Here is a 15,081-nt window from a genome sequence, read left to right as displayed (position 1 = left end):
TTGATAATCCCGAATCTCGTCTGCATTTTTTACGAAAATGCCTACTGTTCTATCAAAATTGACCGATTTTTTTACATCTTCTGGTACTTCGCAAAATGCTGCACAAATTAGAAAGCTAGTGGTGCAAATTTTAGCGGTATATCAAAACAATAGAACTGTACTTGGAAGAACAATATGGTTTGTAACTGTTTACCTTCTATATTTTCGAAAGAGTAGTTCGGGGAAAAAAAGACGTACAGAAGTAGGAAATGCACCCACCGCTGAGGAAGTGGCAAGGCAGAAAAAGAGAGTTGAGGTAATGTTAGAGTCTTAAGATGGATACCTTTATTTTTTATTTATATACTGATGTATTTAATATAGGTAGATGCTATATTTTTTGAAAGATTAAAAAGAATACTTAAAATTGTCATTCCCGGTATAAGGTCAAAAGAGTTATGGTTGTTGATTATCCATTCTGGCTTTTTAGGTGAATAAAGTACATGTATTTCTGATAATTTGTATGACTTCTCTGCAAAGGTATTAATATTCTTAATTTAGTTTTTCGGACTATATTGTCAGTATATGTTGCTGCTTTGGATGGAAGGATTGTTAGTGCTTTGGTAATAATTGATTTCTTTCTTTATAATTTTATTTTTATATATATGATAAATTATTTTTACTTAAAATATTTTGCCCTTTAGGTACGAGGTAATGGAAAGGATTTCTTAACAGGAATTGTGTGGTGGATGACTGTTGCTATACCAGCGACATATACAAACAGCATGGTAATATATAAGCCCCTCAAACGAATATTATTTATTATTTTTATTATTTTTTAATTAACTATCTTATTACTTATTAGCTTACATACATGCAAAATAAATTGGCTATACAATTTAGAACTCGTCTTACCCAACATATACATAAAAAATACTTGTCCGATATGACCTTTTATGCTATTGGAAACTTGGATGACCGTATAAAAAATGCTGACCAGTATGAGTTATTTTCCTTGATTTCTTTTTACGCTTTCTCAAACTTGATGTGATTTTTCTCTTTTAAAAATTGTATATAAGATGTATTACCGTTGATACGATGAAATTCTGTAACTCTCTTTCCGAATTATATTCTAATCTCGCGAAACCAATCTTGGATGTTTTCATTTATAACATACAATTGGCAAATAATGTAGGAGGAGAGGGATTATTTGCATTATCATTTATGGTACATATATCCTCTGTAATATTGCGAACATTAACTCCACCGTTCGGAAAGATGGTTGCGGAAGAACAAAAACTTGAGGTATTTGCTTATTTATTATTATAATGAAAATATTTAGAGTATTTAATTATTTTTTTTTTTTAATTTTTTAGGGAGAATTTAGATTTACACATTCACGCTTGATTGAAAATGCAGAAGAAATTGCACTATATTCTGGGCATGAAGTTGAAAAGGCCATTTTAGATCGCAATTATTTTGCATTAATTAAACATATTAATAGAATTTTCCGTATGCGTATTTTTCACGGAATGATGGAAGATTTTATTATTAAATATTTGTGGGGTGCTATGGGATTGATTCTTTGCTCCGTTCCTGTATTCTTTACAGTGCCAGGAATAAAGAAAGGTGATCTTGGTTCTCGTGCAGAAGGTAAGTTATTATCATCAAAAATTTCTTTTACTTGTTATTAATAACCGTAATGGTATTTATTTAGGGTTTATCACCAATCGTAGATTGTTATTGAGCTCTTCAGATGCTTTTGGGCGCATCATGTATTCTTATAAAGAAATTACTGAGTTGGCCGGCTACACGACCCGTGTAAGTATTTTTTTACATTAATATTTTATTAAATTTCGCCATATTGATATTTATTTTATTACTTCTAAAGGTATCTGAATTATTGGATACTTTTGATGCTGTAAAAGTAGGTCGTTTTGAAAAGCAACTTGCCTCTGAGGCTTCAACTGAGGAAAATGCCGCAGTGTTATCCGGTCGTGGAGAAGTCATTGAAAGTGAAATTATTAAATTTGTTGATGTACCTATAGTATCCCCGAATGGTGATGTCTTATTAAAAACATTAAGATTCCATGTGAAACCGGGAATGCACTTATTAATCGTGGGACCTAATGGGTGTGGTAAAAGTAGTTTATTTAGAATCTTGGGTGGTCTTTGGCCTGTTTATGGTGAGCTATAAAAGTTTTACATAATAAATTTTAAATTTTCGAATATTATTTAACTTTTATTAATATCGAAATTTTTTAGGTGGTACCGTTCACAGACCAAATCCAAAGGATATTTTTTATATCCCTCAACGACCTTACTTATCACTTGGCACATTGCGAGACCAGTAAGTGTAATTAGTTATAATTATTTGATTGTAAAATAATTTATTAATATATGTCTCTTTAGAATTATCTATCCACATACCGTTGAAGAAATGAAAAAGCGTAAGTGTGAGACTAGTTTTTAAACGAAAAATGCAACGGTTTGATTGTTTAAATTTTCTTATTGATTTGTTTATTTAACAGGAGGAAAAACTGATCAAGATTTGCAAGATATTCTTAATATTGTTCATTTAAATACAATTGTTGAGCGTGAAGGAGGTTGGGATAAGGAACGCGAATGGAAAGATGCTTTATCAGGAGGAGACAAACAAAGAGTAAGTGTCTTTACGTTAGGTAAATTGAAATAAAATTAATCGAATTATTTTAATTAACATTATGAAATTATGATTACAGATTGCTATGGCTAGACTCTTTTATCATCAACCAAAATATGCAATTTTGGATGAATGTATATTATTTTATTTTATTTATTATTATTTACTTGTTCCTTTTTGAATTATTAATTTATTTCATTTGATCTTTGTAGGTACAAGTGCTGTAGGTTTGGATATTGAAAAAATCATGTATACTCATGCTACTGGTAAGCAAAAAATATTTTTACAATTTAATAAAATTTTGAAGCCAAACCTAACGCTATATATTCCCTTTAAATAAAAGATTTAGGAATTTCTTTATTGACTGTGTCTCATCGTCCATCATTATGGAAATATCATAATTATATTTTACAAGTAAGTCCTTAAATATTTATTATAATATGATTTTATTTCAATAATATATATAATTAAAATTACATTATTTTTTCTCAGTATGATGGGCAAGGAGGATATGTATTTACTAAATTAGATGCGGAACGTCGTTTAAAACTTCAAGAGGAAAAACAACATTTAGAACAAAAACTTGTTGAAGTACCGAAATTACAAGCTAGATTAAACGGTTTGAAAGCAATGTTAGCTGAAAGAGATGCAGACGACAATCTTAGTGCAACTTCATAAGGATTATACGCACCTTTTTTATTGGTTAGATGAATATGATCTATACATGTAATTTCAATAATCAGTTTTGAATTATTTTTATTAATACTGTATTTTTAAGGTCTATTATTTTAGAAAAAAAAAACTATATAAAAACTTTTTTAAAAAAAATTACTTCTACTCGGAAAAAATACGAGTGTATATCTATTCTTTATATATATATATATATAAACCGTTAAACGAATTCTTAAATAATAAAATAATAAATAATACATTAAACAAATAATACAAATAATTAAATTTTAATCTAAATTGTTCAAATAATAGGCCAGTAAATAAATATGCTCTAAACCATCAAATTTGATCCCACGTTTAATTAAGATTACCAAGATGCATCAGTTTCTTCCTCCTTAACTGGAGTCTCTTCTTTTTTTTCATTTTCAGTAACATCCTCAACTTTTTCTTCATCTTTAGCGATGGAAAAAGTAGAGTCATCCTCATTTTTATCATCAGACTTATCCTTTTTCTCATTATTATTAATGTAATTATTATTACCCTTTTTCTTATGATGGCCAAACCCATTTTCTTCCATAGCAGCTATTTCAGCTTCAACTTTTTCCATGTTTTCTTTAGTAACACGATCTTGATTTTCAATAAAATATTTTTTCTTTTGAAATAAACTCTCAATAGTTTGTTCAATTTCAGAAGAATTAAGAGGTACAGCAACATCAAGGGAAGTCAATTGTTCCATAATACTAAAAGAAAGTGGGAAAACATTACTTTTGCTAGATTTTTTTTCTTTTTGAGATTTTTTATGTTTTTTACCACCACCGATAAAATAATCGTCACCTCTATCAGATTTTTTCATAAGAACAGTACCCTCAGGAACATTACTAGTGGCATCGGGTTGACGGATATTACTATCAACTGGTGCAGTAGGAGAAGACTGTAGTTGAGCGGATTTACCAGTTCCTCCATTAAGAGATTCAAAATAATTAATTAAATTTTCACAATTAAGAATATCTAATTGAAAAGCAGGAACAGCAGCTTCTTCTCGTTTTCTAGCCATGACTTCTTTTTTGTATTGGTTTTCACGTTCTTGAGCTTGCTTCCTTTTCAACTCTTGACGACGTTTATTTTCTTCTTCTTGATATTTTCTGTATTCTTGTTTAGATTTATTATATTGTTCCTGAATTTCACGTTTTTGCGCGGTTAATCTCTTTTTTTCGTCAAATAACTCGTTACGTTTTTCTCGATTCAAATCACAATCTTTACTAACTGTTTCAAGTTGCGCTTTAACATCATCATATTCTTCATTATTTTTTTTAAAATCACTATCATCAAGAGTTTTCTTTAATTCATCTATTTTTTTTTGTTCTTCTTCAATTGCATTTTTTTGAGTTTCAAATAGTTTTACCGATTTTTTAGATTTTTTTAAATTTGATATATTCGCAATGATTTTCTTTTCATCAATAATTTTTAAAGTACCAGACTCAATTTGTCTTTCATAATTTCTAATATAAAATAAATATCATTATTAAAGTCTCAATTATAAAAAATAACTAAAACACATATTATTACTTACTCAATTGCATTGTCGATTTCTTTAATAGATCTATATTGAACGCTATTTTTACTTTGTTGCAAATCACGTTTCTAAACGATAAAACTTCTTATTTTAAAAAACGCAAGATAAAATTTAAAATCAAAAAAAATTTCCATGAATACATACCTTTTTTTGCAAAGACTCATTCATAGATTTAAGTTGCTCAAAAATATTCGATCTATTTCTCTTAGTTTCAGCTTGTTTACCACGAAGCTTATCTAATCGAGCAAAAAGCTCTTCACGTTTATTTTCGGCAGGTCCGTTTTCAGAAACATTATTAATTTTATCAGTAATGGCATTCTAGTATTTAAATAGAGGATAAATTTTTTTAGAATCAAAGTATTTCCATTTTAAAAAAAATAACAAATAAAGATAATTATTATTTAATAATAATTTTATTTTGTTTATTTTCTTGATATTCATAAAAACATCAGTAAACCGAAAACTAAAATACTTTTAAGAACAGATAAATAACTTACAAGTTTATTTTGAATATCTTCTAAAGCTGCTTTATAGCCTTCATCATCAGGTTTTGGTGGTGGTTTAACATAATTTTTAACGTTACCGGTATTTTCTCGTGCAGCAGAGAGGAGCATTGTTTTAATCTTCGTTGAATAATAGAAAATTTTATAAATATCTAAAATACAAATTTTGATCAAAAAAAAAAAATTTCTTCGGGCTCTGAATACACATGACTCGATTTGATAGGTAAACTTAGTATTACCGTTTCACATCAATCACATGTTGCAATTGCAGAATTTTAATGAACAATTTCTTTATGAGGTATAGAATAAATAAATAATTTACATTTTCCATAAATATAATATTAACAAAAAATAATTAATTAAAATATGAAAGTGTCAATAATAAAAACCTTCCAAAAAAAACAATGATAATAAATTTCAATAAATTAATAATATAAAATGTTCCATTTTTTTTGTCCAGAAAATTATTGTATGATACAGTCCTTATCATCTTTTTCATTACGTTCGTTCTTTAGTTTATTTTGATTCTGTTCATGATCCCGCCGCGTAATTGTACTACCACTAGCTAATCTTTGTTTTGCGTCCTCATTTCCGTTTTCAGCCGCCTAATTAATATAAAAAATTAATTAAGAAACGAAAAAAGAAACTGGAAATAGGAGATGAACGTGTGCTAAAAACTTATACCGGCCCGAAAAAATTATTTTAAAACCGGGCCGATGTTAAGTATTCATTTTTTTCGATCCGTACAGGCTATAAATAGATTCAATAATTTATTTTCTTACCTTCATGTACCAAATGTTAGCTTGCGTGAAATTAACAGGTACGTGAATTCCAACTTCATGGAAATAACCCATAGCAAATTCTGCTGCAGCTAAACCTTTATTTGCAGCTCTCTCAGCATGTTCGTATGCTAATGCTTCATTTTGATCAAAGTAACCTTCAGCGCCACATAAATACCATTTACTTAATGCCATATCTGCTTCAGCATCACCCTTTTCTGCTGCTCGTTTATAATATGAAACAGAAAATATTGGATCAAATTGACATCCTAAATTAGCATACTCATAACAATGACCCATTTTGTACAATGCCTTAATGTGACCTAAATTAGCAGCTTTTTGAATGTACTCCTTAGCTTCCCGATCATCTGGTGCGACAACTTGATCTGGTATTAAAACATCCCACTCTTTAGCTAATATCATTCCATATACATAAGCACCATCGGGACATTCCTCATTTGCTTTTGCTGCAGCTGATTTCAAATATATCAAAGCTTGACTATATTCAGGTTCCGTTTTTAATTCACCGAGCAAATAAACTAGAGAAAGTCGCTATAAATATATTAGATTAGCACAACAACAAAAATAATCGATAACAGAAGTACGTAAACTTACGTATAAAGCAGATACATCTCCTTGTGAAGCAGCCTTCTTATAGAATTGTAATGCTCGCCTAGTATCTTTATTCTTTTCATAGTGTTCAGCAACTTTATAAATTGCTTTTGAATTATCATGTTTAGAAGAAGATAAATATAATCTAAAAGCTTTATCAAGTTTAATCTCCTTGCCAAATTTACCATATTCATACCAGGTACCCTTTATATACATAGCTTCAGCATTATCTTTCTTCGCCAATAAATTAATCCAATAAGATGCTTCTTCAACCAATTTATTATATTTTTCTTGTTCTGTGTTTTTATTCCCGTAAGATGTATCCTGACATTCTATCATATTAATAAGAAATTTAGCATAATCAACTTGAACATTTGGGTCATTAGTTTTTTTAGCAGCATCCCGATATTTTTGCAATGCCTTTTCATCATTCGCAAGAGTAACAGAAGTCATTGTCATTCGTCTAGCTATTTTGTCGTCTATTAAAAGACGTATATTTGTATTTGGCTGAGGTCTTCGTTCTGGCGTAGGAGTCCTTTGACCCCAATTGCCTCGATTTGCTCCTGATAAAGAAGACGGTATAGGAGTCCCATCTGGCCCAATTGTAATACCAGGAGATGGTTGACGAGGAAAGCCAGCAGGCGGTGATGAACGTTGAGAACTTTGATGATGATATTGAATTGACGATCTGGGTGATGAATGATCATTATATGACATTTGACTTGGATCTGATGGATACGGCTTAGGAGATGTGGAAATTTGTGATGATGCCTTATTCATTTGATGAGATGAATCAGAACCGGCTTGATTGTTTTTATCATATAGAAGTCCAGGTCCATATCCAGTACCTGAAATGGATATTGGCGAAGAAATTCCGTAATTTTGAGCCATTTGATAATTAGTTTGTTGCTTTTGCATGTATTGTCCTTGTACTATTTCCTGTGAATTACGAGCTTGATATTTACTTTGTTGAAAAGAATTTACACCCTGCGTTAAAGATTGTCTGGGTGTAGAATGTATGGAAGAGGGCGGACTCGAGTGAGGACTTTGTTGTTGAATTGGATGGGTATCTGTAAATATTAAACAAATTATATAAATTTTTTACATCAAATTTTATTCCGAGCAAAATTTATAAAAGTTTCTCACTTTGAAAATTGACATTAGAAGGTATCGCTTGATATTTTTCGTTTTGAAATTGTTGTTGAAAATTGTTGTAATTTTGATGATGTTGTGATGAAAAATTTTGATAATACATCTGTTGTTGTTGTTGCTGTTGCGAACTGTTAGAATATTGGTATGATTGATCATTCGCGTTTTGAAATTTATGATCATTCGAATTAATCAGGTTATCATGAAAAGGTTGTATCTGATAAATTTGTCCATTTTTTTGATTCTGAATTTCTTCCATAATATTTGATTGCGACTCTGCGTTACTTTGAAGTGGAGAATTATGATCTTGATCAGAAGCTAAATTCAACTTTTCATCATCACCTTTATACCAACTTTTGGGGGTATCAGAAGGTTGTACATCATATCCTTTTAAACTTTCCGGACATTGTGTCTCTAAAGCATTTGCAATATCACTTGTTACAGTAGGCATTGGTTTTTGTGGTTTAGGTGAAACTAAAGGTGGAAAAGGCTGATCAGTTGTATCAACAATAGACTGTTCAGGTGATATAAAATTTTGTGGATTCGAGTTTTGAGACGAAACAGAATAATATTCCGGAATACTGCTAGTACTATGTTGTTTTTGATGTTGGTAAGAACCATCTCTTGAATCCTTTGTATAATTATTGGGTCCGCTGGGAAGTGGTCTTGGCCCAACAACAGACCTAGTTCTTGGTAAATTCGGACGAGGATTACGTGTATCATTTCCGTCACTACCTGAACTATAAGTATTTTGATTTTCGGCCATCATTAAAATATTATAGTATAAAATATTTCATCGAAATAAATACTTTAAATTGATCTCAAAAGTTTGCGTTGCAAGAAGGACTTTAAATAATCGGAGTTTTTAAAATTGATTAACAAGCCACTCAATACATAATTGGCTCATGCAAAGTGGCTCATATAAATATTTACATTACAGTATAACAAAATTTTCCGTTGTTTTTACGGTAACACAACTCAATTAAAGTATATGTATGCGAAACTTATCGTTATTTTATGCTAATTTTTAAATTTTTAATAATATCCGACCGCTAATTCTTGAGAACTTTAATTTGGCTTTAGTAATCATTCATTGCAACGCAAATCATCTTGATTTATTTCCAAATTAGTTACTTACTATATATAAAGCTTGCTGTACAAAATTATATAAATTAATATTTAATATTTTTATTTACAGGTAATATAATTATAAGATATCCATTTAATGTAATTTATTAATATAATATTTAATAGCTTTAATTTAAAAATATTGAATTTTGAATATCAATTTAGTAAGTTTTTTTTTTGTTAGTAACGCGCATCTCTTTTATTAAATAAATTAACATATAAGTACAAGTAATTTTTATATATATTTTTAAAATAAATAACACAAAATATTCGAATCAACATAATAAATAAAATGTGTTGCTAATTTTTTTTTTAAAAAAAAAAGATATCAAAATATAAAATATTAATGGCTTTTTATCCATTTATTATGAAATTACTATTATTTAATATTTTTTGATGTTTTAATATAAATTTTTTGTACAATATAATATAAATATATATTATATTAATGTAATAATAGTACTTTATGGGTTATTAAGAAAAAATTGTAATTATTAAATAAGATAAATATTTTTTTTTTGTAATTTATAGAATATATAAATTTATTAAAATAATAATTAAATACATTTTCTATTTTATTAATTAACTTTATTAGTAAACCACTTATTTATTACAAATTACATACTTAATTAACCTATTTTTAGCTTATAGATTTTATAGATAATTTATAATTATACTATTTTATAAAAAAGAATAATTAGTAAATAATACTATATTATCAAAATAATTCATTTATTTATTTTTAATCACATAAATCACATTTATTAATATAATAAAATAGTATTTAAGTATATAGTAAAAAGAAACTAAACTATGCTAATATAATTAATTTATAAACTATCTGTTATCTAATAACTAAACTTTATATATATTAGCCAGTTTTTTTATATAAGTAAAATATATGTAAAATAATTGCTCTTAGATATAACAGTTTTTATAATTTCAGAAGGATGATTAAGAAAAAAATATTTCAAAATTACATATATTTTTTATATAAATTGGATAAATACAAATAATTATATATTTATTATTTAATTAAACAATTTGAATAGGATTTATATTAATATATAGGTAAAAGTAAATTTACATCTAATTATTATTTTTAAAACTCAGTTCAATCCAGATTTTAGATTAATTTTCTAATTTATTAGAATCATTTTTATGTTTTATGTGATAACTTGCTATTCAGTAATTATAAAAAAATAATTGAAATTCTTTTATTAAGAACTTTCAAATAGTGTTAAAATCATTATTTTAGTATTAATAAATGGTGAAATAATTTTTACAGCAATTTGCATTTATTGATATTAAAAAAAAAAATTTGGTATTATTCAAAAGCTCTCAATAAAAGCCATTAAAAGGACTCCAATAAACTATAATATATATTATTTTCTATGATTATTAAATGGTAAGTTATATATAAAAACAATTTTGATTAATTAAAAAAAAACTAAAATAAAACTAAAATTGGAAATATTTAAATTTTTGGTTATTTTATTTATAATTATTATATTTTTAAGAAATCATAAATATTAATTAATTATATATTTGAAATTTTAAAAATGTAAAATAGCAAATTATATATATATATAACTATTAGAAGAATTAAACATACTTGTTAATGAATTCCTAATATATTTTCAACTATTTTTATTAATAAGTACCTAATAATTTAACAAATTATTTAGATAATAGATAAATTATAAAATTTACACAAAATAAAGAAATATTTGAAGAAAATAATACTGATAATAAAGAATAGTCACTCCAAAAATTTTATTAAAAAAAGCAATTAATAAAGTAATTCTATACATAATACTCAAAATATACTGAATTTTTACAGTAAAAATCAATTAAAGATTACTTTATATTAATTAAAACTTTTAATACTATATAATTGCAGAATATACATTCTGAAAAAGTAAATAATAGTTATATTTATCATAAATATATTATTAAAAGATAAAATTTTTCATATATAATAATATTTCTTTATAGTCATCTAATATAAACTATTTCAAATGTATGACTAAGAAAGTTGATTATATTACCAATTTTTGGTTTACTTAAAGTAGTAATTATAAATAGACAAAATAGACAATAATTGAGAAGTAATATAAATAAAATTTATTATAAATAATTTTTTTTTTTAAAATGAATATTTACAAAAATTCAAATTTTAAATTTTAAATTTTAGTAATATGAGTAACATGAATGTTATATCTTATTCTTTTTTTTATTGCTTTTTTATAATAAATTATAAGAGCTTTTAAACAAATACTTGAATGATATATTAATGAGTAATTTCACGGGAAAATTTGCACGTGTTTACCTTTTAAGGTCAGATGAAGTTTGGATTACGTTATTCATCTTATCAGTGCTCAATCTCATTGTGAGACGCTTCTGCGCTAATGATCTGCTGCAAATCAAATCACCTATAAAAAGTTCGGACTTTATTTCCAGGTTCTCATCTGTGTCATTTTACATTTTCCCGCTTTTTTTTTTCTTATTGTATGTGTAAAGTGAACAAGATAAAGGACCTAACTTGAATAAAAGTAATAAAAAAATTTTTTTTTCATTAAACTTTTGTTTAAAAGTGAATAAAGAACAAAGTTTATAATAAAGTTTCCTCATCACTTCTACGCTTTTTCAAAATTTTTTTCTTTTTTTGTGTCGAATTGTGAACAAAGAGAATGTGAGTGGCGAAGTAGTATAAATATAAACTAAGCTTTGCTTAAAACAAAGAATAGTTAGTAAATTCTAAGTGTCCCAGAACACTTCAAAAGTTAATAACATGATAGTAGTTCGGAATTAAACTGAACGTCATTGGGAATTACTCAACTTACAATGTTTTGTGATTTTTTTTTGTTCGATTTTGCTGAAAATATTATTTATTATATTTTTCTTTTTAACCTGCTTATTACTTGGTTTCTACTTTGCAAATCTCGAACCATTTATCTTTTTTTCTTTTTAACAGCACTTCAAGATTCCAATTTATCACAATTCACGTGAATTCATAATCATTCGTTTCGCTCTAAATCAAAGTCCAAGAACAATTTGCTTTAATGGAAGGAGAATCAATAACAGCTTCCATTATGGCACCTAGCCAAGCAACCTCACTCGATTCTTTTCAGATTCCTAGACATCAGGAACCATTGCGCAATGCTTCAGATTCAAATTCACAAGATTTGGATTTTGAAATTATTGAGGATTCTAACAGAATACCAATTGATTCTAATGCTAACAATGCTATTCCTGAAATTCCAGCAAGAGAAAACGAAGATATTGAAGATTTTGCTGATTTTGCAAATGAATCACTTGGTAATTTATTTATTTATTCTTTTTTTGTAATTTACTAGTATTGTGAATCATTTCTTTTTGTATTTTCTCCTTCACTCTTCATTTGTGGATATTATTTTGCAACTTTCATATTACATAGGAGAAGAATCAGGTTCAGATTCGGATGATGAAGTTGAGATTAATGATAACGAAGATGATACACCTTCTCAACGTCTTGCCAGTTTTCCTGCTAATTTCCGCGTCATGTATATTGGACAAAATGTTTCTAATCCATGTAAACATAGAATTTTCTCCAAAATAAGCGAAAGTATGTCGCAAATTTTTTGGGATGAAGCAGATGGTGTTATGCCAACAAATGATATTGGTTTAGAAAGGAGACTTGTTATATGTCCAGTAAAGCTTCCTGAAGATGGTAGACCTCAAGTCGAATACTTCCCGGACTCAGGAGTCGCAATTTATGAGGCTGATCTCACGGATAGATCTGATGGATATTTCTCTAGGGCATCAGAATACTTGCAGAAGACATTTGCAGAGAATGATCTAGACAATTTGGTTGATTTATGTATTGTTTTTGTACCTCAGGATGTTGACCGTTTTCCTAATGAACTTTTACTTACAATGAGAAAATTACAAGAGAAAGTTACTTTGTTACCAATCATTACCGTGAGTGGTAATGAGCTTACTTTCACGAATGAAAGGGAAGAAAAACGTCGAGCAATTGTAAAATTGATCGAAGACAATGGGATTAAAATATTTACATGGAAAGCCGATCAAATGATTGAAGATAGAAGAGATCATAGATGGGTGGAAACTGTATATACTAAAAAGATTTTGACCGTAAACGAATTTACTTCTTTTGACAACCAAGCTATTTACGACGATTTGCAACTTTTACGTTCACGTGCTATTGAATTCAGAAAGGATCGACTTAATAAAGAACGTGCAAAGAAACGGTCTCGATATTTCGATAAATTAGTTGACAATTCTAAAAAAATTATTTATATCTGTGCGGCTCTTTATATAATTTATTTGTTTGTTACTGGTATCTGGCATTATGCAGAGTGGTCAGTTATTCCTTCTGATTTGGCATCATCTCTTCAAGCTGTGTCAAGAGCGTCTTTAAAAGCCCAAAATAAAATTGTGCCTCAAACAATACCTCTCGATAATGGTGAAACTCAACCTCTTATTGAAGTATTTCAAGAATCTTCGAATAGATTCATGTTTAATGTATTGAATAAAAAACAATATTTTGACAATCGAAAAAATGACTTTGAAGTTGTTGTAACACATAACCCACCGCAAATTTTGGGCCGTTATGATGTCCAGGAAATTGGCAATGGTCGATACATGTTTGAAATTGATACTACTGGCTCAAAAGGTGAAGTTTTGGTCGAAATTAAAGAAAAGAATGGATCATTGATAAAAACCGTAACCTGGGTACCGAAGGAAGATAAAACAAAGAGTAATGATATTAAAAATCATGAGGAGGAGTCTACACTTTTGGAATTTTTTCAAAATAAAGTTGCTATTACTTGTCAAAATGCAGTTTCATATTCTACATATGCATATGAAGAAGTGGTTGTTTTCGGAACAAACGTATTAAATGGAATACATGCGAGTATTATCTATTTTGGTTATCAGTTAAGCGTTTTTAATGATATCCTCTGGGATTATGTTAATTATTGGGTACCGATTATTCGGGAGAAAGTTTTAAATTGGACAACTAAGGCAGAGGAATTTGTTGAAGAAGGGTATTTAAATGCAAAGGAATCTTTTGAAGAATGGTATTTAAATACAAATAGGTTTATCGAAGGAGTGTATTTAAATGCAAGAGAATCTATCGAAAGAGGTTGTTTAAGTGCAAAAGAGTCTATTGAAGAAGGGTACTTGAAAACAAAAGAAGGATCGCTTAATTTTGCGCGTTTTATCAAAGATCAGTATGACGAAATTTATGCATCTTTTTAAGAAGGATCATTACAGATTCATATTAATTATTCATTATTAAGTTTTTTTTAGGTTTATTCAAACTTCAAATTATTATTAAATTATTATTCTTTTTTTAGAAATTGTTAATTAAGTATAGCTATTTTGGCCATATTTTATCAATTTCTCTGCTTTGTTCTTAGTATAGTTTATTTAAATTAGCTGATAATTCTTCAAATTATACTAAATAAATTTTTGTAAAAATTATTTTTTTTTATATTTATATTACTATGCTTGTAAACCAACGATATTATCCAACTTTTTTACTTATGATCTTGTAATGAACCGATCTCATTCTTTTAATATTATTGATAACATGTATTCACAATGCTATAATAAACTAAAATTGATTAATTCGAGATCCGGCTATAAATCAGTGAAAAATTACTATCCAAAAATGGTAAAAATGGGGTGAAATTTTTGTGATCGGATATCTAGTGCAACAAAATGAATTTCCCCTCCTACTGAGTCACGAATTAATTATAAATAGATTTCTGAGATTTTAATTATATTTGGTAATTTAAAAATAAATTGATTTTCTTCAAACTAGCCACTATATAATTAATGTAGAAAAATTTTTTTTGATTATAGAAAAATATATATATCCTTCCTGTTATTGCAGTAAAATTATTGGTTTTACTTATAAATTTAATAGCTTTTTTTTATTACAAATATTCACATTTCTGAATTCTGACAATAAAAGAAATCCATTATGTAAAAACTTTACTTCTTTATATATTACAA

General features: G+C 27.6%; 4 protein-coding genes across 4 annotated transcripts; 2 read left to right on the top strand and 2 right to left on the bottom strand.

Moving 5' to 3' along the window:
• Window positions 1-36: 36 nt before the first annotated feature.
• Window positions 37-3,458, top strand: OCT59_022927 (uncharacterized protein). Its single transcript, XM_025309352.2, has 16 exons — window positions 37-295; window positions 361-466; window positions 538-599; window positions 681-764; window positions 842-975; window positions 1,056-1,281; window positions 1,353-1,629; window positions 1,694-1,797; window positions 1,868-2,162; window positions 2,242-2,326; window positions 2,389-2,426; window positions 2,508-2,638; window positions 2,718-2,772; window positions 2,851-2,904; window positions 2,982-3,052; window positions 3,131-3,458. The coding sequence occupies exons 1-16, from the start codon at window positions 38-40 to the stop codon at window positions 3,314-3,316; spliced, it is 2,166 nt and encodes a 721-aa protein (XP_025176625.2). The 5' UTR covers window position 37; the 3' UTR covers window positions 3,317-3,458.
• On the bottom strand, window positions 3,365-5,558 carry OCT59_022926 (uncharacterized protein). Its single transcript, XM_025309350.2, has 4 exons — window positions 5,381-5,558; window positions 5,028-5,201; window positions 4,881-4,951; window positions 3,365-4,809 (listed from the first exon to the last, which is right to left on the bottom strand). Exons 1-4 carry the CDS (start codon window positions 5,495-5,497, stop codon window positions 3,678-3,680), a joined length of 1,494 nt encoding a protein of 497 aa, XP_025176626.2. The 5' UTR covers window positions 5,498-5,558; the 3' UTR covers window positions 3,365-3,677.
• Window positions 5,559-5,574: 16 nt separating this feature from the next.
• Window positions 5,575-8,738, bottom strand: OCT59_022925 (uncharacterized protein). Its single transcript, XM_025309355.2, has 4 exons — window positions 7,924-8,738; window positions 6,781-7,847; window positions 6,169-6,717; window positions 5,575-5,991 (listed from the first exon to the last, which is right to left on the bottom strand). The coding sequence occupies exons 1-4, from the start codon at window positions 8,693-8,695 to the stop codon at window positions 5,851-5,853; spliced, it is 2,529 nt and encodes an 842-aa protein (XP_025176627.2). The 5' UTR covers window positions 8,696-8,738; the 3' UTR covers window positions 5,575-5,850.
• Window positions 8,739-12,119: 3,381 nt separating this feature from the next.
• OCT59_022924 (uncharacterized protein) lies at window positions 12,120-14,559 on the top strand (the record flags this gene model as incomplete). Its single annotated transcript, XM_025318274.2, has 2 exons — window positions 12,120-12,375; window positions 12,494-14,559. 2 exons carry the CDS (start codon window positions 12,120-12,122, stop codon window positions 14,317-14,319), a joined length of 2,082 nt encoding a protein of 693 aa, XP_025176629.2. The 3' UTR covers window positions 14,320-14,559.
• Between the last annotated feature and the right edge of the window lie 522 nt (window positions 14,560-15,081).

This window comes from Rhizophagus irregularis, chromosome 32 (assembly GCF_026210795.1).
Source record: "Rhizophagus irregularis chromosome 32, complete sequence".
Taxonomy (NCBI): domain Eukaryota; kingdom Fungi; phylum Glomeromycota; class Glomeromycetes; order Glomerales; family Glomeraceae; genus Rhizophagus; species Rhizophagus irregularis.
Note: the sequence above shows the minus strand (reverse complement) of the source record. Positions and strands in the feature narration are given on the sequence as shown.